Consider the following 20,289-nt stretch of genomic DNA (forward strand, 5'->3'; position numbering starts at 1 on the left):
CGATGTGTACTGACCCTTGGATCCTGCCACAGTCTGAATTATTCAGCAGGAGCGTTTAGTTTTAATGTCAAGGCCATGGAGTAACTTGAGATTGGTGATATTTGATGATCTGCTACAGGAGTAAAATGGCTATTCTCAAGGTAGGAGTGTGACTTTTTCCAATAACCATCAATCTGATTTGTGTCAGCTCATGTAGAGCATCTGGTATCAGGTTCAGTAAGGGTCTGACAGTTTTGTTTTGGTATTTTTGGGGGGGGGGGGTTTGTCCACAGCATCAATGTCTTGTCAAGACATGGGAGACATGAGACGGTAAAGAGGTGACCACGTTCTAGACCAGGGATGTCAAACTCGTTTTTTGGCGGGCCGCATTGTCATCATAGCTTCTTTCGGAGGGCCATTATGACTGTCAACCCAAATAAATGTATGACCACCTCATATTATATACAATAAAAGCTACAAAACAAACTGACAAATAACTCGTTTTCAAATCAGACGAGTAAAAACTGGTCAAATATTAAAGGAAAAAGAAGATATTATTTAAAGTGAAGACAATTTGCCATTCTAGTAAAGACACACGGATTTGACGCAAAATTTGTCTTCGCGGGCCACATAAAATGACGTGGCAGGCCGTACGTATCTGGCCTCCAAGCCTTGAATTTGACACCTGTGTTCTAGACAGTTAGTTAGTTAGTTAGTTAGTTAGTTAGTTAGTTAGTTAGTTAGTTAGTTAGTTAGTTAGTTAGTTAGTTAGTTAGTTAGTTAGTTAGTTAGTTAGTTAGTTAGTTAGTTAGTTAGTTTGTTTGTTTGTTTGTTTGTTTGTTTGTTTGTTTGTTTGTTTGTTTGTTTGTTTGTTTGTTTGTTTGTTTTAATGTAATGCTCAAGACTGCCACCAAGGGGACTGGAGTGGAACAGTATCACCCAATACATAACTTATATAACAGGTCAGACAATGGTTATGTCAAGAATTGCTCAACTTTGGAAGAGGTCTGCTGTCCTCTGGGTGCTGAGGGTTCTCATTATCATGGATCTTAATAGACTGCCAGCTCTTTGTGGTCCAATACCTTACTAAAATAATGTTGGTTTTTCCTTTCAGTTGTTATCCATATGCAGGGAGAGGAAAGATCTGGAGTGAGAGGAAGTGATGGGAAGAGAGGACAAAAGTGTTTTGGTTAAGATTCAGGGCAGGCGGTGGAGCGAGGCTATCATTACCATACATCAGGACAATAAATGAGGCTTTCAGCAGACCGTAATAAGAGTTTGATAAATCATCCGGACCAGAATTAACTCGACGTCAAAACAATGTGAGGACTCTGATGGATGGCAGAGGAGGGGCCAATAGCACAGATTAGTGAAGCTGGAAATGATGGAGCACTTAAAGGGCGGTGGGGGGGGTGCTGCAAGAGCATGAGGAGGAAGAAAAAATGGTATAAACCACAAGGACAGAGGCTAATGGACTATTCAACATGGGGATTCTAGTGCATTCATATCAACGATAACCTTACCATGACATACAAAAATCTACATGTGCATGTTGCCATCCAGGTAGAACTGTTAGCTTGAACACAAACTATTATAGCCTAGTCTTCATATAGCAAACACAGCTCTTCTTTTTGTGCATGTGTGCCAAGCTCGCAGCAGCCAACAACTAATCCTGTCGGATATCATGTTGTGAGGTTAGTGCAGTTCTGCAAGTGTCACCATTCTCTGCCTCCCCTCCTCACCCCCTAGAGGGTGGCTTTAATTGCCAGGCTGTGACCTTTGCCGAGCGCCAGTGACAAGGCCTGTCTGCGGTGGTGGGAGGTGGTTGCACCTCGATTATCTGTGACAGCAGATCCAGGCAATCGGACGGGGAAGAGGGGGAGCTGGAGGCAGAGAAACCGGGGCGAGCAGAGGCCCATTACGGGCTAATTGGAGACGCTCATCCTCGGAGCAGTGAGGTGGAGAGCAGTTGCATCATTCGCATTCATTGTGAGCTTTGCTGGTGTACATTAGCAAGAGGAGGCCAAAGGGGGAGTCAAATCCACTCTGGTCATAACAGTGTGGGTGCACGTGTGTGTGTCTGTGTGTGCGTGTGTGTGCGCATGCATTGTTTTTACAGTTGAGGAGACTTCAGCTGGTCGGACATTAGTGTATTTGATGCAGTTTTTATCATATTCCTATATATGGACCGTTTTTGCAATATCTGACTGATGAGAATTGGTATTATTTTTTCCAATATAGAGCGATAAATTGTCAGTCCGATAAATATTGTGCGTCCCTAATAATGACAGAGTCCTATCAGCTTGGACATCACCTGGGTCAACAAGGTCTGTGTCAGGTGTTAGGGAACCAGGACACTACACTGGAAAATGGACACTAGTACTTGAATTTGAGAGGCATTCTTAAAACACCTCATCCAGTAACAACTATGGCCGCAGTGTTCAAACATCAGCAATTTAATACTGCTAACACAGTTGGGGATAGATGAGGTGTTACGGCAAGGGGGACACATAAGGACACGAGGTCATTATGGGGGTGATTGTTTCCTTGCCACTGCTGACACAAAAAACAACATAAAAGCAAGAGAGACGATCATGACGGCCTAGGAGAACTCATGCAACTGTCTGCTTGCCAACCCCTGACAAGCTTCAGAAATACCCCCCCCCACACACACACACACACACATACAGTACATCTCCACCTTATCACGAGTAAAACAAATTTTCAGAGGCTTCGAAACCAAGGGCATCCATTGTGCTTTGCACGCAGCCGTCATTATAAATCCATAAAAATCTTGTGTTAATTTGGATGAACACAAAGCCTTTGCAGAATGCTTCAGTAGAGCGATGAATGTGACTGGAACTAAATCAAAGTTTTGGGTGTTTTTCAAAGATGTCACTATTTTGACATGCACCCGTGTGCGTACGTTTCATATTATGTTTTAATTTATCAGTGATGTGTTCAGAGTGAACTTACTAACTGGACAAACCTATTGGTACAGTATTTGGAAAGATGCCCTAAGGCCAATTAACACCCCTTCCTGTGCTGTGTTAGGGATATTAACTAACGCTTTCTGATACGTGATGTCATGACTGACAAACAGCAGCGTAATGACAACCATCTGGCGGAGTAATAAAAGCAGCCGTGGGAATGAGATGTTTTAATTAATGAAAGACGCTCCATTAGCTCTGATGAGTGACTTATCAGGGCTGGCTCATTATGCAAATGAAATTAAGATAGCTGTCTGTGTCATTAATAACAGAGCTTTTTTTTTTTGTCAGTGACTAAACTTGGCCAAAAATATGGTCCTCGCTCTGTTTGAAAGTTTTAAGGAGAATCCACATAACAATGTTTTTGTTTTACCAAGTTTGTTTCTTTTGAAAGCTTTGCAAACATAATTCTTCTCATAGTCAGTTTGTAGTATATGTGCAGTATACTATAGTAGTACTTGAGGTATAGCATAAATCTATGAGACAGGTATGATTAGATTAATATATATGATTAGTCTGTGACTATGACCATCAAAAAGTTATTTTAAGGTTCATTATAACAAAAAACATTTAATTAAAAAGTAATATTTTATCTTTGTGCTTTACAGATATATTCAGCACATATGGACCGGCTAAAACATCTAATGCTATGATATCCATTTCTGGCAATATCAGGAAACACATACACACTCAAGCGAATCCAAAAAACATTAGCGTACACATATTCATTGAGTGCAGAATATGGTAGACTCAGCTATTCAACAGTGTCCCAAAAACTAAAATAGTTATTTTGATCAGCACAAATACTGTTTTTAATGTTGTCAAGACTCGAGTCCCATTTTCAAGGCTTCAAGATGTTTAGCATTAAAATGAATGGTCAAAAAGGCACCGCTAAGAACTAGTTTTCAGTTAAAAACCAAATGTCATTTTTATATTTATGCCTTCAGAAGAGGCCAGCACACACCACAGCAAAGCACCATCCCAAAAAAATAATCAGCAGTTGAAAAATGACAAATCTTTTAAAGGGGCTTTGACAATTTGTGATCTTTTATTTGGAATGAAAGGCAAATGATGGGCAATGTCTATCACACTCAGTGTGCGTGCGTGTGAGCGTGCATGCATGTGTGTGTGTTCTCATGTGCCTCTGACCCGGTGATCATTAATCTCACTTGCTGTCAGGGTAATGGACACTGATGGACAGCATTATGTTTGCTCTCCCCCACACACAAGCATGCACAGAGACGCAAAGCAACCCTGAACCAGTTAGATTTTCACACTCTTTGGTGGTCATCCGCAAAATGATTCTCTGCATCCTTACAGTATGTCTGAGTACTGCAGATTGTGTGCAAGCTCACCAGTCTGCTTCCCTTGCTGATCTCTCCAATGTTTTCCAATGACAGTGATTCAAATCTACCACCGAGCCTTCACCTGACTTTGCCATTAGCTTTCCACAAGTCTGACCCATCTTGTATGTTACATTTCCATGAGTCACAGTGAGGTTAGCTGCACAACTGCTCTGACCGCACAGCTTCATCCAGCCTGCCAGCACACTTCCTCCGCATTTCAAAGCAATTACTCCATGTTGATTTAGCTGTCATTGAGGGCATGTGTTCCTGTGTGATTTATAGAGCACCCGCCTGGTGCCAGTTGACTTGCGATAAATTGCACAATATTCTGAAAGGCTCATTTGCTTAGCGCTACATTAGGGGGCCGATGATTGCTACACAAAGCCATGTAAATGAGTTCTGAGAGGGGCCCCATCACTCAACATGTCATGTAGCCAATCCCATTATTATTTATGACTGGAGCTGGGCCGTGTTTCCTCAGAGGCCAGGCCAGACTCATATGTGAGCTTTGACAGCTCCGCTCCAGCGCCACTCTGAATGTACGAGTGAGTGTGTGTGTGTGTGTGCATGCGTGCGTGTGCGTGTGTGCGTGCGTGTGCGTGTGCATGTGCATGTGCATATGATATAGGACCCATCTGAGTGCAAAGCAGGAAGGAGCCAGACAGTCTACGTTATCTCCTGAAGGAGGAAGATTAAATGATGGAAAGATGATCAGCTAACTTGTTAAATCTTCCTGCCATCGCCCGCACATTTTTGTCTCTCCCTTGTATAGTACACACCCGTACACACAAGTCTGTAAATCCAGACATGTCTCTTAACAAAAGCCTCTTCAGTTATCAGACAATGAAGGCGTACAGTTCATTGCCTTTATTCCCTCTTATCTGGTGGGCCTACACTAGTTGGCCTTTTTCACAGTGGCTCAGACATGTCATAACACTGCAAATCACAGTCACTGCTGTCAAACATGTCAGCTCTTCAAACCAAATAATGATAAGAAGATAGGCTTTGCTCTCAAATCCATGTATGTGTGCATACATGCTTGCGTGCGCATGTGCGAGCCTTTCTGTTGACATCACATCTAAATTGTTATTTGATCAGAGTGACGCTCTAAGTGTCTGGAGTGATTAAGCATAATCTGTTTTCTAAGGTTATGATCTATATAGTCGCTGTACCAGCAATTGGGTCTGGTGGGGAGGCCATTCACCGCCATTTGGCCCGGCTCAAAATGAACTGACAAATCAAATTAATTTACTTGCTGTGATGTAACCTTTGTGCTCAACGTCTCTGTTCGGCGCCGGAAGTCCATCCTTACATTCAAAATGGTGCATGAGAGAGACAGTAGTTTTTTTTAATTCAACATTAAACTCAGTTTTAAATAACTCGAAACACATAGTCATTAAAACCCCAGCAGCCAACATTTCGAAAATGGTTCCTTCTGTTTGCTCAGGTTTGCCCATTGCGCATTAATGCAACTCTCCACCAGACCAATCGCTGATACAACAGCTTTCCAGGCTAATATTGCCCAGCCCCATAAGCACATTTTTTCTATATTGTCACATTTCATCTATATTGTCCAGTTTTCATTGTTGCACTGACCTCTTATTAAAGGTTCAATATTTTGTAAAAAATACAATTACCTAGATTCAGCCTTTTTTTTGCACGTCTTTATTTTTCAATCATTAAAAAAACTCCGTATTGATATCGACCAATATGGAATACTTTGTCGTGGTATACTTTCCAGCCCTAGCATACAGCCAAAAGCTGTCAGCGGGATCCAGCTTATTGGTTGTCACGGTGAAGAAAGTCGGGCTCGCAGTTATGTAGAGTGAGAAGAGCGCTGGCTCATTGCATGAAAAAAAAAAGCCAATTTTACCATGGCAAGAAATGTGTTGTGAAAACGTCATAAATTCTTGATCTTTGGATGCTTATGCCACAGACACCTTATAAAGACACCTAAGAAGTGTTTCATATGGTGAAACCAGTATAAAACCAGTATAAAACCAAAACAACGTTACGTCTATTTGATTCTTGCAGTTATCTTTTCATCGTCTTTGTCCTTCTGTGTCCTTCATTGCCTCTGCTCAACTCCTCCCCTCTTGCTTTTCCTGTTCAGCACTGAAGCTTTTTGTTTTTTAACAGATGAGTTATTGACTTAAGCAGGCCCAATTAATCAGAGTGTAATGGGGCTGCAGGGAGGCCAAAGGATGCAATGCATCATAGGCTAGAGATGAGCACTGTCAGGCCTCTTATACAGCCCTCTTCCATCACTCCCACATTAATACCAGACAGAGATGATGAGATAAAAGAAGAGAGTGGAAGGAAGGGAGTGTCGGAGGTAGAAAAAGGAACACGGAAAACACTAAGGCAAGAAATTACATGTTGTAAATGTGTGAAAGAAAGTATCAACATATACCGTTTAGGTGGCCTACAACTTCATACAAGAGTGTGTGTTTGTGTGTCGTGTCTCGGTCAGATGAGATCCACATGACTGCACCTTACACCCAAACATGGCATACCAAAGATCTACGCATGACAAACAAGGACATATCTGCTGAATCAACAGCCACACATACAATAATATGAACAAGGATTTTTTTTAATTTAGTGTTATTTTATTTCAACACACGAAGCATGTATTTCAAAAGATTACGTGTGTGCATGCGTGCGTCCGAATTTTTTGAATGTATTGCAGGCATCAAAGTTTTAAAAATTTAAATTGAGAGAATATTTGAAAAAGAATAGACTAATAATTATAATACAGTTTACATTTTATGCAACATCCCAACTTGGGGTTTATAGTAAATCTGCGTTGAAAAAGAAAAAAGATAAAAGGCGTGTGCTTAAGCAGCGAGTGCACGTGCAGTATTCGGGGACATCTAATATATTCAAACGTCATAGTGCAGCTGATGTTTTAATCGAGATAATACTTACAACCTCAGACGTGCTTTGAAGATTCACCAAACCGCTTGTCAAACTTTCTACTTCACGAGCTCTCTTCAGGCATGTCTGTCTATAATAACTCTTTTATCGTGGAATCATTTGTTCAGACTGCACTGCATTAATGATAAGAACAAATATGAAAAAAGGAATAGAGTGATGTTTTCATCTTGTGCATCAATCTCAATTCATGGACAGCAGCCCGTCGAGCGCCACCCTAACACATTGGCACAGCTCAGGACTCGCTTCTTATAAACACCCTGTATTCTCGAGTGTTGAATAAATTTACGCCCAACCATGCTACTCTAAATCCAAAATACCTGCCCCGTGTCGGATCAAAGTGCATCCCTGACATGATTGTAAAAATCTAAAAACATTATACTGCATACTATATTGTACAATTTTACCATTCAGTTAAAATTATTCCTACGTTTTTTGGGTTATTGGAAAGGAAAAAGCATCGGTCGGAGTCAATCAATAGCGACTAGGCCCCTCGACGACTGCAGCAAAGGGTTCATGTAAAATTCATCGAGACAGTGTCAGACACGTGTTTCTTCACTCAGCCTGATTGACTTATCTGACTTCTAATGGTTGAGGCTCTCCAAATATCACAGACGTGTGTCAGTCAGTGGCTTTCGGTGCACTAAGTAGCTCTGCGTCACATTATAATCCTCTGCATCACCAACAGTCCAAGTACTATCAAATATCCACTTAACATGCTGTCCATCAAAAGTATTTACAGTATTCCTCCCTTTATTTTCCGTCTTCCAGCTTCCACAACGCTAGTTGAAGAATTTCCTCTTAGGGTGTAATTTGTTCTCTGTTTAATCAAGAGCAGCATGGGAGATGAAAAGTTAATTTCTGTCATTTGTATCCAAAGTGGCTATCAGTGCTATTAAGGCATACATTTTTAATAAAGCTGTCCTTGTGAGAGTTGCTTTTTTGACCTTTAGCAATGTTAATTTTATTCTCTTCTCAGTGATGGCGAGAAAACCAGCTTCACCATTTGGGCTGTGAAACTATATTTTGTTTTACGCGTTTCTGTCACTTTGGTTGATGGTATCCCATCACGCAATGCATCCATCCTTTTTCCATAGTGATTGGCTCACTGCTTGAGATGAATCCTTGCTGCTCTTGCTTCCATGTCTGAGACTTTTTGACTTTTCCTGCCCCCATTTGTTAATGACTTCCACAACCTTGACGATTCCTCCAAACAATTTATCTTGCATCCCACCTGGGATGAGCCTTGGATAGAATAAAGATTTTTAGCATGACTGCAGTTAAGTCACAACATGCAAAACAGCACATCTTTCTCTGATGTTGGGAAAATCAAGTGCCTGGTGATTTCTGCTGTGTTTTTGCCTGGGGGCTCGAATGAGTCGGTAAACTAACTTTGGTGGAACAGCAACAAACACAAGGAACTGTTTGTTAACATTTGTGTGCCATTTTACAGGTAGGTTATTCTGTGTCAGCAATTCATCCTTTGAAATATTCAAACAGAATTGAGTGACATGCAAAAAAAGTGAAACCAAGCAATATGTTTTGTATCAAAGAACATGTGTAGTTATTGTTTTAGTGATTGTTTTGACCCACATGCAGAAACCAACTCGGAAGTCCAGAAGGAGTAAGGAGTCTTTACTTGAGGTGATACGGTGGAGGATGAGCAGGAGGAGCTGAGCCAGGAGCACGGTGCGGGAGCTGCGATGACGGAGCGTGAGGAGTTCAGCCAGAGCGGGTTGGATCTTGGCGGTGGTTCGTGGAGGAAATCTAAGATCGTGGAACAAACAATACTTGGTCAGAGGATACAATGGGGAGAACGAGGCGCGAGATCTAGCAGCTAGAGGTACAACCGTGGAGGAGATCACTCAGACGACCGGCCGCTGGCAGTACGCTCCTTAAAAGCCTTCCCCTGACAAGCCTGATCAGCCACACCTTTGGGGATCAGCCACACCTGTGGGGATCCGCCACTGCTCACGGCTGCCCCCTGTGGATAAAAGAAAACCCTCCTGGACCCTGACACCAGTTTGCATGTCTCCAATATGGTCCCCTGGCTTCCTCCCACATTCCCAAAGAATGTCTTAATTGAAGACTCAAAATTGTTTTTGAGTGTAAATGTTTTTTTGTTTTGCCGAACAGCCATTTTGAAAATGCTATGTCGTATCACACACGCACACACACACGCACGCAGTACACACAACTTGAGTGCCTTTGTTTGTATGTTGGGCATAGTTTGGTCTTTGTTTGGTATGCACAGCGTCAGGAAATGAGGCAGGTTTGTTGATTGTGCCACAAGATTGGGACTGAGTGACATGAGAAGAATGGTGCTGATTGGACTTTCCAACAGTCGTTGCTGTTATTATAGCGCCCCAGAGCAGCAGGCTGAAAGATATGTTTTGACGTGTGGCGCTTACCGCTGATAATGCAACACTGTTTGATCCGCTCAACACTGACTGTATGTTTCAGTTTACTATGACGAGATAGAAACAGTCACCGTACAGTAGATAATTCCCGTTATACTCCATCTATTGCTTAATAAGCAACTGACCACTTTTATGGTGCACCAAAAGATGTGCAATGAAGGACTTCTGCGTATCTGCTAGTAAAAGCATGCCAATAAAAAATTATAAATTGTTACACAATTAATTTGAATGGTGGGAGGTCAGGGATAAAAAGAGCTTTTGCTGGTACCATTTTGTAAAATCCCCCAAATAGTACTTTTTATAACCACCTTGATTTACCTTGACTCATATTGAATTTCGGTGTCCACTGTAGCATTCCAAAGTTCATCTGACTTTCGAACTTGCACTATACATTCATCAGGTCCATCCAACTAACAGACGCCCCATTTCCATGATGTGCTGCGCTTTACTTCCAAATTTGTACTCATCATTTCTAAAATCCAGCACATGCTAGCAGCTGCAACCTCTGTTTATATTCAATCACAGAACTTGACTAAAGTAACCTTCATGAACAAAACGTGGCACTTTCAATATTTGTGTACCTAATGGGTGTGAATGTGAGCAATAAGTGATCTGACCTAACTTATTCCATGCCTGTGTTGTTGCTCCTCCACTCCAGCGCTCCCTTCCCTAATATCTGCCTGTGTAGTAATGCCGAGTGACACATTTAAGCGTGCTCTGTCTACTCAGTGTATGTACGAGTGAATGGCAGAGCCACTGAGTGTTGGTGACAGACAAACACACACAGGCCAATACATATCCTAGCCTCCATTACTGTGTCACTCCTGCACTCCCTTGGTTATACGCACAGAGACATTTTCTGCTGACCTTGGTTGTCCCTTACATGGTTGAATGTGGGACAATTGCCATTCTTTGTCTTCTGTTTCATTAATGTTCAGATCTCTCATCTCTCTCTGCGTTATGAACCTGACAGCAGTGCAACCAGAAGACCAAATTTTATGTGGAGAGGAGAAAATTAACAGGGGTGGGGGTTTGGAACATGATGCTCTATGATGGAGGGCTTTTTTTCATTTGGAGTATTACAGACAGTAGTAATATGGTGAGTTAGCCGCAGGCTGTCTTTGTCCTACATAAGACTTCTCTGAGATTGACTCCAAAGTATGTGTCTGTGCACACAGGAAGTAGTAGTTGAAGAACAGCCTACCAGCATCCCTGATCAAAGTCTCACCTCTTCATGTCCATCTGCACAACTGACAGTTTCAATAATGAGATGACACACATCTGTCATTGCAGGATTTATTGCCCACAAAAAAAGTGTGGTAGCAAAAGTACTACACTCTGTACTTGAGAATAAAATTCAAAATACCAAAAAGTACTGACTCAGTTCCTTTACTTATGCAAAAAAAAAGCACAAACCTAAATATAGTTAATATGTGAACAAAAGTATCATCACCAAGCCAGCAATCATCTTCCACTCATTTGGGAAGACTTTTAATAAGATGTTGGTGTATGTGTTTGCGAAGTTTTGTTCATTCATCCAGAAAAATGTTGGGAGGTCACACTCTTGCTTTCACAAATTTTCACCTCTTTAAATGCTCCCCTCTGACATTTGCACATATAATGTTTAGTGACTGCGTGGCGTTAGTAAAACGGGATGCCTTAATTCTGGATTAACTGTGTCATTAGCAGGTTTCTGGTGTTGCCAACGCATTGGGTCTGTCAAGGTTAATTACTGGAACGTGTATATTTGCTGTCAGCCACTGCAGCAAGCTGTCATTTGATGTGAGAACACAAAAAAAGCACACAAATGTTGTTCACGTAAGCAATTTGCAAGGTACTTTACATCTTTCCATAATTTCTTCTCAGTCAAGTCAATGTTCAAAATGTCTTTTAGTCCTGCTATTCCCAACCATTGTGCTGTAGATCTTCAGGTAGGTCATGGGAAATTTGATAGATCCTTTCTGAAACTTGTTTACTCCATGTAGCCTAATGCAGGTTAATTCATGTACTTATGCTATGATATTATTGAACCTGCTATTTTACCTGTTGCTATTTATACAACAGATTAGCTTAAATGAACCAAACTAGCCCAGATTTCAAACTAGTAAATCGATTTGTGAATGAATTGAGACGAAATCATCATTTTTACTTTTTTTTTTTTCACTATGTATACTTTTTGTGATGCTTTTGTTTGGGGCAGTGCGGTGAGATGTTTCTAATGTAAATTACTTGAGCCTTAAGTATGTGCCTTGAAGTTTGGGAAACTAGGTAGACCCACATGTTGCAACTTTGTCAAGGCATTTTGCAAGATATTTGGGGTAAATAAATGTCTCAGCATTACCTCTTTTGCATGAGACTGGACTAGATGCCCCGTTAAAAACAGGCTGATAAAACTGAGGGTGAAAAGTTTGATGTAATTCTTGATCCTTGGGACAAAAGCATATCACACTTGGAAAAACTGTGAACAATCTTGAGTGACCTACTTGACTTAAATTTGAGTAATCAAAGTGCCTCATCATTGTTTGAGTCAGACCAAAGAAGATATTATTTGCTATGTGCACTACATCAGAGTTGATGTAAATATTTTTTTTCTACTTTTACTTTGGACTTGGATTTTATCATTCAACTTTATCTGATTGTTCATGAACCGAGCAAAAAACCGGTTAAGTGTGTAAGCAGTTCTGGGATATTGTCATGTGTGTTTAAGAGAAGAGATTAGAGATATAAAACAATGACAGCATCTCTCAGTCTCTTATTGATTCAAGCTATAATCTGCTCATCCTTCATTCTTTGACTGGTCTGGTCCAGTCGTGACTAAGAAGCTATCAAGAGTCAAATCATTTATCAGCCTGTCAGTCCTCTGAATCTTTTTTTTTCAAACATCCACTATTTTACTTTTATGCAAACCATATTGCGTGAGTGGCCAGACCGAATAACGCTATTTCTGTGTAGTTTTGTATATTTAAATTCTTCGCTTGACAGGACATGACTATAAATTTGAGGCCAAAACGTTCACTTAGTGTAAAAGACCTCCAAAGCCAGTTGCAGGGGAGTTTACGCGCATTGACTATTTGATGAGCTGAGGGCGCCATCTGCTGCATAAACTTAATATTACATTTATGATCACCAAGTATGTGAGGTCTAAGACAAGGATAAATAATACATCATATTAATTTCACGGAACCAGAGTCATGTTAAAGAGAAATGTCAGGTCATGTTTAGTGTTTGGCCACTCCCTGTAATAAATAGAACGCATTGCAATGTGTGTTCATGAGCATTTTAATAGGACAAAGGCATGAAAACATTGTTTACAGTAGCAGAGTCATTGGTTCTCAGGTCTAACACCTTTCTAAACAAAAGGGTCTGAAAACAATTGTAGGCACTGCCTAATTGAAGAAAGTATCTTATCAGTTAAAACAAACCATCTTAATAAGGCAACAGTCATGTAGGCCTCCTCATCCCTCTGGCAGACAGAGCAGGTGTAAAGGTTGAACGGACCCACTCAAGAGCCTTTATACAAAAAAAAGGGGTGGGGGGGGCATCAAATATTTCTATACATCTAGATTGTGTCAAACGTTTAAATGTGCACTGCATGGCAATGCCATCTTTGTCTCAGCATGGAAGAATCATGTGACACTGTGCCAGTGTCACGTTTGGCAGTGCCACTCCGTTACTCACATTATGGGAGTTAACTGTAGTTGTGGAAACAAATTAAAGCAAGCACGCACGGTAGTAGTATTTGTACTTGCATGGTATCAAATGGGGAATTATTTACATGGGGCTAAAAGATTTGAGGCTGAAAAATATGGAATGGAGGAATAAAGAAAAAAAAATACAATTTGTCAAGTACCAGCTGGGAGGACTGTGCAATATTATTCTGCCTTTACAGAGAAGCAGCAGTGGCAAACAATCCCTGCAATAGATTTAAGTTTCCGTACAAATCAAAGATCTCCATTCCTCAAAGAACTTGTTCATAACTTAACAAAAGTCGTAACCTTGATAACTTCTTTAAAACTGAAAATAAGACACATCTCTCAGTGACTCTGAGAAACTACAATGCAAGCCATTTGTAAAAATCCAGAAAGAAAGTTTTGTCATTTACATTGAACTTCAAAATGGTACAAGCCCTGGATCTCAACCAGTTTTATCTGCAATAGAGGGGTGGAAATACCTGTGTGGGTCAAATCGCTCCACATTGGATCTTGAGACCTCCCCCTCCCCGCACTCCCAAAAGAAATCCCTTTACACCTCCAACAGATGTCAATCCTTCCAATCAGATCCACATCCTAGTAAGTCCTAGTCCTGTCAAAAGAGGTGGTGTCATCGCACAGCCCCACTGAACATGTTAAAGCCAAAAGGCAGGCGGTGGACATATCTCCTGCCTTTTTCCCTTATCAGTGAGTGGGGTATCCTGTGGCTCCCATACCAGGCTGATTGGCGAGCATACTCCCATTCAGTCCCTGTGTGGGCTCCAAAACCCCACCGTTACTGATGGGGCTCATGCCAGTCCACCCAGCACTGGGCGGTATGTGACTGCAAAAAGGAGGTAGAGACAAGACAGAGACAAAATGCCAGCAGGTTAGAAGAGGTGAGGTGAAAAGGGAGCCAAGGGGGGAGGGGGTTATACATATTAGAGCTACGAGATTCTGGACAGGCTAGACTGAAGAAAGCAAACAGATTAGCATTTGTAAGGCAGACAAAGCAATAAAGATTATAAACAGATATTAGGAATGGCTAAAGTGGGTTTTGATTAAACATGGTGGACACGCAGGCAAAAAGCATGGAGGCCTAGCGTCGGAAGCATATTTTGGTTTCGCCCATTTTGCCTCCCCAAGCGCGTTCCCGACTGAGAACCAGCAAAGATTACAAGTTACCAACCGGGTGGTTATCCCACAGCATCATTGGCCCTGACAGAGCAAAACATTACTGAATTCAGTGTGAATGTGAACTTTTGGCAAACTACAAGTCAGGGGAGGTGAGGCCTCCCGGTCAGAAATAGGATTTTACCGTACATTTGATGATAATGAAGACAACTGCTATGCTACTCTCAAATATAATTAATTCAACGGCACCCTTTTGCAACCATGTTCAGCAAGAATTTAGACTGTGTATATTGTCCAACAATTGGGTGTTTTATTGGGGAAGGGGGTAGGAGGGGGTTATACAAAAACTGTCACTGAACATTAATTGCAATCGGAGGAGAACCTACAAATTTCTGACATTCATGTACAGTCTCAGGGGTACCTGTATTTATTTATAGATGGTAAAAGTGAAGGAAAACAAAAGAGGGGCATACGTGATGACAAAAAAACACCAAAATATTAAAAAGGGAACACTTAATCATCACAGTTGAAAACTAAGGCTATTGATCTGCAGGGTACTAGCGCTCGGTGGACAATTAAAATGTAGACAGGAGACTTGACAGCGAGACAAACCACGGTGACTACATACCATTTGTCTTTTGTCCAAACCATGCCGCCTGACTATTTTCTAGCTTTCAAATTTTACAAGCATCACTGGAAGAGAGCATTGTACTACTGGCAGCTCAATTGGCTTCATAAGAAGTTATGCAGTACTCTGGATGAAGACTTAAGAGTCGGTCAAATGTTACACTGATCTTATGGTTCTCTGTCATCTTGCTGATGTGGCATTTTGATCTGGTGAGGCCATCTGTATGAGCGGCTCACTAATCATGAGGCGACCGAGGCCACAAGCCTCAAACCAGTTATGAACCTTTTAAGTATCTAGTGGCAATTCCACTGCCGCCAACCTGCATACATTCAAAAAAAAAAAAAAAAACTTTGATTCTCTGTTCTAACTTGAAATCAGTGTATTTGGCTTCAATTGTGTGTTCATGGCTTTTTCTTAATTTCTACCTTTTAATATGTGCGAATATTTACAACTTGGATATTCCGTTCAGTAGCATCTAACATCTTGCGTGATTAGGTGTTCCCCTGGTTGTGAGCAGTGTATAAAAAAAAAAAAAAAAAAAGTCTTAAAGACTACAATCCTTCAATGCAATTATAAAGCAGCCTTTAGATATTTGACAGCAAATGAAACTGAAAATGGCATTTTAATTCTTTAAAAGGACTTGTTTCGTTGTTTAGAAACTCACAACTGAACTTACAATTTAAATTGCAAACAGAATTACAACGTTGGAATAAACCCTTGCTCGCATGAGGTGAACTGCTCTGGGATGACACGCAGAACACACAAACAAAATGAAAAAACAAATGAAAAAAACTTTTGTCCATCTTGTCAAGATGGTCAGGGTGAAGGGCTGATGGAAAAGTAGGTGGATGTGGAGTTGAGAGAGATAAGAGAGAAGGTTCACAGCTTCCCTCCAGTAGCCTAACTTGGCTTGTGATGCCACAATCTTGGTGGCGCTGGAGTAGAAGTAGGTGGTGAAGGAGGGCCCTGTGCATGACATGCTACTTACTTGAAGCCCTGCTGGTTCCAGGCCTGACCATAGACACCATAGGTGGGAACCTGCCACCCATTTGGGACATACTGGTTGATCTGAGGCCCATTGCCATACCACTGGCCCCACTGGTTGTAGGGTTGCGCAGCAGGGAAACTAATCTTGTTCTGTTGAAGGACAACAAAGTACATGTACGAGACAATTCGTAAGGTGGCTGAGTCAAGTCTTATGTTTTAAGTATATAGCAATATGGAGTCCCAATCCGTTATGTCGACAATGCATTACAAGTAGGGGTGTAACGATTCATCGGTACACATCGATATAATGCTCTACGATTTGTTGGCATCGATGCTAAACGTAACCATCAATCTATAGCGCCCGTTTTTGACCTCGGACATTAGACGCGACTTTATTTTGAAATCCAGTTCATTGTTGCTTGCTTCCTCTTTCGGGGAGCAGTGCGCGGCGTGTTGTGACCAGAGCAGGCACGTGAAAGGGGAGCCGACCACTACGCGGCTCCTGGGCCGGTGCTATGGCTAGTGTCCAAGAAGACGAGAAAATTCGCTCCCCTTTGGGCTTCAAGTCATTTGTTTGGAAGCACTTTGTAATTTCCTAAATAAAGACTTTGCAGTACCTCGTTGATTTTGCGTATGAATTGTTATAAATCAGGATATTGTTCTATATCGATCGTAGAGCACTATATCGTGAATGAATCACAGCAGGCTTTAAGATATCGGCAAATATCGTATTGTGAGTCTTTGTATCGATATGATATCGTATCGTGACAAAACCCGCGATTTACACCCCTAATTACAAGTATAATAATTTTTTTTAATTAAAAAAAGGAGTGCATGTCCAATTTTTGCCAATTTAATAAAGAACTATACATACAGACATCCACTGTATTTGTCATATGTATTTTACGAGTCATTCCACCAAATCGGGGCCATTTGCTTTTTGTAACACAAAATGAGTCTAAGCAATGTTGACGTATGAAAACTAAGTTGGTTGAAAACCCAACATTTAGGGTCTATTCACACCTGCACTTTTTAGTCCAATAGGCGGCCCAGGTTTCATTTCCCACGCTGGTCTGGACCTTTTATGCAGGTGTGAATACACACCAAAACATCCTGATGCAGACCAAACAACCGAACAGAGACCCATTTTTTTAAGAGAACTCTGTGTGGTTTGTTACAGGTCCGAATACAAACAACTGCTGATCCGCAAATAAGGGATAGTTGCAACTTTTTGGGCTTAACAAGATACCGTAGCCTGACTTTGTGGGGAATATTAACCCATAGTGACCGTAGATGGAATCATAAAATGAGACCGGCGGCTTTGTAAAAGAGAAAGTTGAGCATGGCTCTCATTGGAAAAGAACAACTGCTATTAGTACAATGCTGAGTTTTAATTGTTAGTTTCTTTCTGTCCAACAAAATATATTTTTACTCAGGCTTCAGGGTTTAAGAACTAACATTAGAGATGAATTCAAATTACTTAACTGTTAAAGCACTTTTATTTACTTCCATTGGTAGCCTAAAACATCTGCACATCTCACAAATTGTGACCTCTGCTCTGGGAAGCCAAGCTTGTCGCCAGTGCAAAGATGGACAAAAACTGCCTATAGGTAGTTTTACTTGCTTGTTGCAAAAACCTTAAGTAATTTGCAAACTGGAATACCAGTTTAAGCCAAATTGTGAATTTATCTGTTAGGGAAGATTTTGGAGACAGGCGCATCATGTGCTCATTCCATGCTTTTTGCAAAATTCTACCGAAATGGCAACCATTTTTTACATTGCTAGTTGGTGTGTGTGTGTGTGTGTGTGTGCACAACAGTGCACAAGGTATAATAGCAAATCAATGTGATCGATGGTAACTTGTGAAATATGCAATTTTTTTATTGCAACGTATTGCAAGGATTGTGGTTGCTTGAAATGTGAAGTCCATTGAAGACTCGAAATTGTCCTGTCCTTAGGTGTGACCGCAAAAGCTTGTTTTATACTGCGTTGCATCACTCGAGTAGAAAGCATGTGAATGCCGTCTTGTCTAATTGTGTCATGTGTAGAACTGTATTCAATCAGACTTTTGGTACTTTCTCGTGTAACTTATGGAGCAAAGACAAAATAAGGCATTTACCTGAGGTACAGGCATTTGCTGCACTGGGTTCATCATGTCTGGGTTCTCTTTGCCCCAGTAGCACTTGACTATGTGGCCCTCTAATGCAGTTCCATTCACAGACACAATGGCGTGGGCTGCTGACTCATGGGAGCTGAACCTAGAGGGGGAAAAAAAATAATAATTAAAAAAAAAAACAAAAAAACACTCAACTAGTGCAGAATGACTACAGAAGCACTGCCATATATTACCACTTCAACAAGGATTACAGTATTGCACTTTATTGAATCTTTCAGCATGTGATGCCTATTTATTTGAAGTCAGTTACACAAATACACACCTCACAAATGAATAGCCTTTATCGGGGAAAACTCTGATTTCCATAATTTGCCCAAAAGGAGAGAAGGTCTGTCTCATTAGTTGCTCTGCAATACAAAAAGATAGTCATCAAGGCATGAAAAATATAAATATCACAATTAAAGCAGAAGCATATTAAAACACACATTTTCAAATCAAAATCAAACAGTGCTCAACAAATGAGAACAGCCCCATTGAAGTGTTTTTTAGTAAGCATGTAGATGGGTTTTTGTGAATTACAGGTTTCAAATGTTGCTGTCCAAGACTTAGTGGATGTCAAATTTGTCATTAAAAAAACAAAAACTAATTTTTGAGTACAGTGATCCCTCCCTTTGTCTTTCACAGTCTCAGTGCATCGCAGGTTTTTAAGAATATTAAATACTGTGGATATATTTGGTGCATCGCTGCTTTTTGCGGCGTCACTTGGTCTGCCCATATGACTTTTCTTTATGGCCAAAATGTGATTTTCATCAAATATTGTGCACACATCTGTCTAAATTGAAGTTAGGCTTAATCCCAATTGCGTATTCCGATCTGATGGTAAATGCTCACAATAGAGCTTGCTTAAACGGTGTGAGAACAAAATAGGGCGGCTCCAAGTGCTGGTATCATGAGTCTAGTGCACGCATGTGCGTGCAATAATGTGCGATGTTTAAAAAAAAACGTGCGACTATGTAGAATGGTCCGGCTTTGTTATTAAACTTTACCTGTCAGTCCTGTACTGACGCCACCACAGTACACGGTGCAATTACTGGGGCTGGACTGGTTCACGACATCGTCAAAAGATAGGTGCTTGGAGTTACCTGCTGAGAGGAATCAGACAAAACTGCTGTTTGTGGATGAAACATTTAATGTGAGCGAGCAAAGGGTGCGCCTTTATAAACACATACTTTCATAGGTGGTTTTTGGTGCAGGGGGCTTTCTTGTGGCCCAGTTGGTTCGGATTTGTCTGCCTCCTAACCACTGGCCCCCCATCTGCTGAATGGCATTCTCCGCTTCCTGGAATTTAAAAAAGGGGAAAAGAATCTCAGCATTTCGTATCTCAATAGGATGCAAGCAAAACAAAACAGAAAAACTTATTGGCTAGAGGTGGTGGCAGGATTACAGTGGTTTAAGTAGTGTTACTCTTGTGCAGGCTGTGTCTTTGGTAATTCACAATAATACCCTTTCTACACAATACAATCATTTGACAACATCACAGTTGATACACACGGTGGCTATTAAATTTTAAATTATTTAAAAACTTTATCCACCATATGAATGTAAAAATCTTTAAGAGAGGTGAAGAAAACAAAATTAATGGTTGCAAATGTACGAAGCCGCTTATAACCGAGTGGATGTGTTCAAAATTTTCGTGTAATTACAAAAATGATAATGGCTAAAATATCCCCACAATGCATTTCAATGGGCATCAATACGCAAGTTAGAATACATTGTTTAAAATTTCCTTTTCAGTTCCCAGAATGCATTGTAGGACACAATCCTCTTTATTTCCTCCTTTTCTTTCTGTCTTTTTGTCCATTCGGCGATGCTGGTGCCTTCTACCGCACCTCGGTACCTCTTCGGATCGGATATTTTATTTTATTTATTTTTTCTTCCTGGGACCGGGATCATCGGTCGAGGCCGGCGTAACTCTACGACGGCTTCCTGCTTATCCGGCCAGTGATGACCGGGTCCCTCGCCTTGGCCTTGCAGCCGCAACCCCTGTGGGGAGTCCGCTCCCT

At 41.0% G+C, this 20,289-nt stretch overlaps 1 protein-coding gene across 5 annotated transcripts in view; it reads right to left on the minus strand.

Annotated features, from left to right (window-relative positions):
* Positions 1-12,933: 12,933 nt before the first annotated feature.
* The window catches only part of LOC133153801 (cytotoxic granule associated RNA binding protein TIA1-like), a 12,651-nt gene continuing 5,295 nt past the window's right edge, over positions 12,934-20,289 (minus strand). For 2 of the 5 annotated variants that reach the window (XM_061277949.1, XM_061277951.1), the window contains 6 exons: positions 19,456-19,564; positions 19,273-19,371; positions 18,549-18,633; positions 18,230-18,368; positions 16,112-16,260; positions 12,934-14,205 (listed from right to left, as the gene is read on the minus strand). In XM_061277949.1, coding sequence (XP_061133933.1) covers positions 14,067-14,205; positions 16,112-16,260; positions 18,230-18,368; positions 18,549-18,633; positions 19,273-19,371; positions 19,456-19,564 — 720 coding nt within the window. In that variant the 3' untranslated portion in view covers positions 12,934-14,066. Of the gene's footprint in view, positions 14,206-14,783; positions 16,261-18,229; positions 18,369-18,548; positions 18,634-19,272; positions 19,372-19,455; positions 19,565-20,289 lie in introns of those variants that run through there. The other 3 variants (XM_061277950.1, XM_061277952.1, XM_061277953.1) reach the window with 3 other exon arrangements.

This window comes from Syngnathus typhle, linkage group LG5 (genome assembly GCF_033458585.1).
Source record: "Syngnathus typhle isolate RoL2023-S1 ecotype Sweden linkage group LG5, RoL_Styp_1.0, whole genome shotgun sequence".
NCBI classification, from domain to species: Eukaryota; Metazoa; Chordata; class Actinopteri; order Syngnathiformes; family Syngnathidae; genus Syngnathus; species Syngnathus typhle.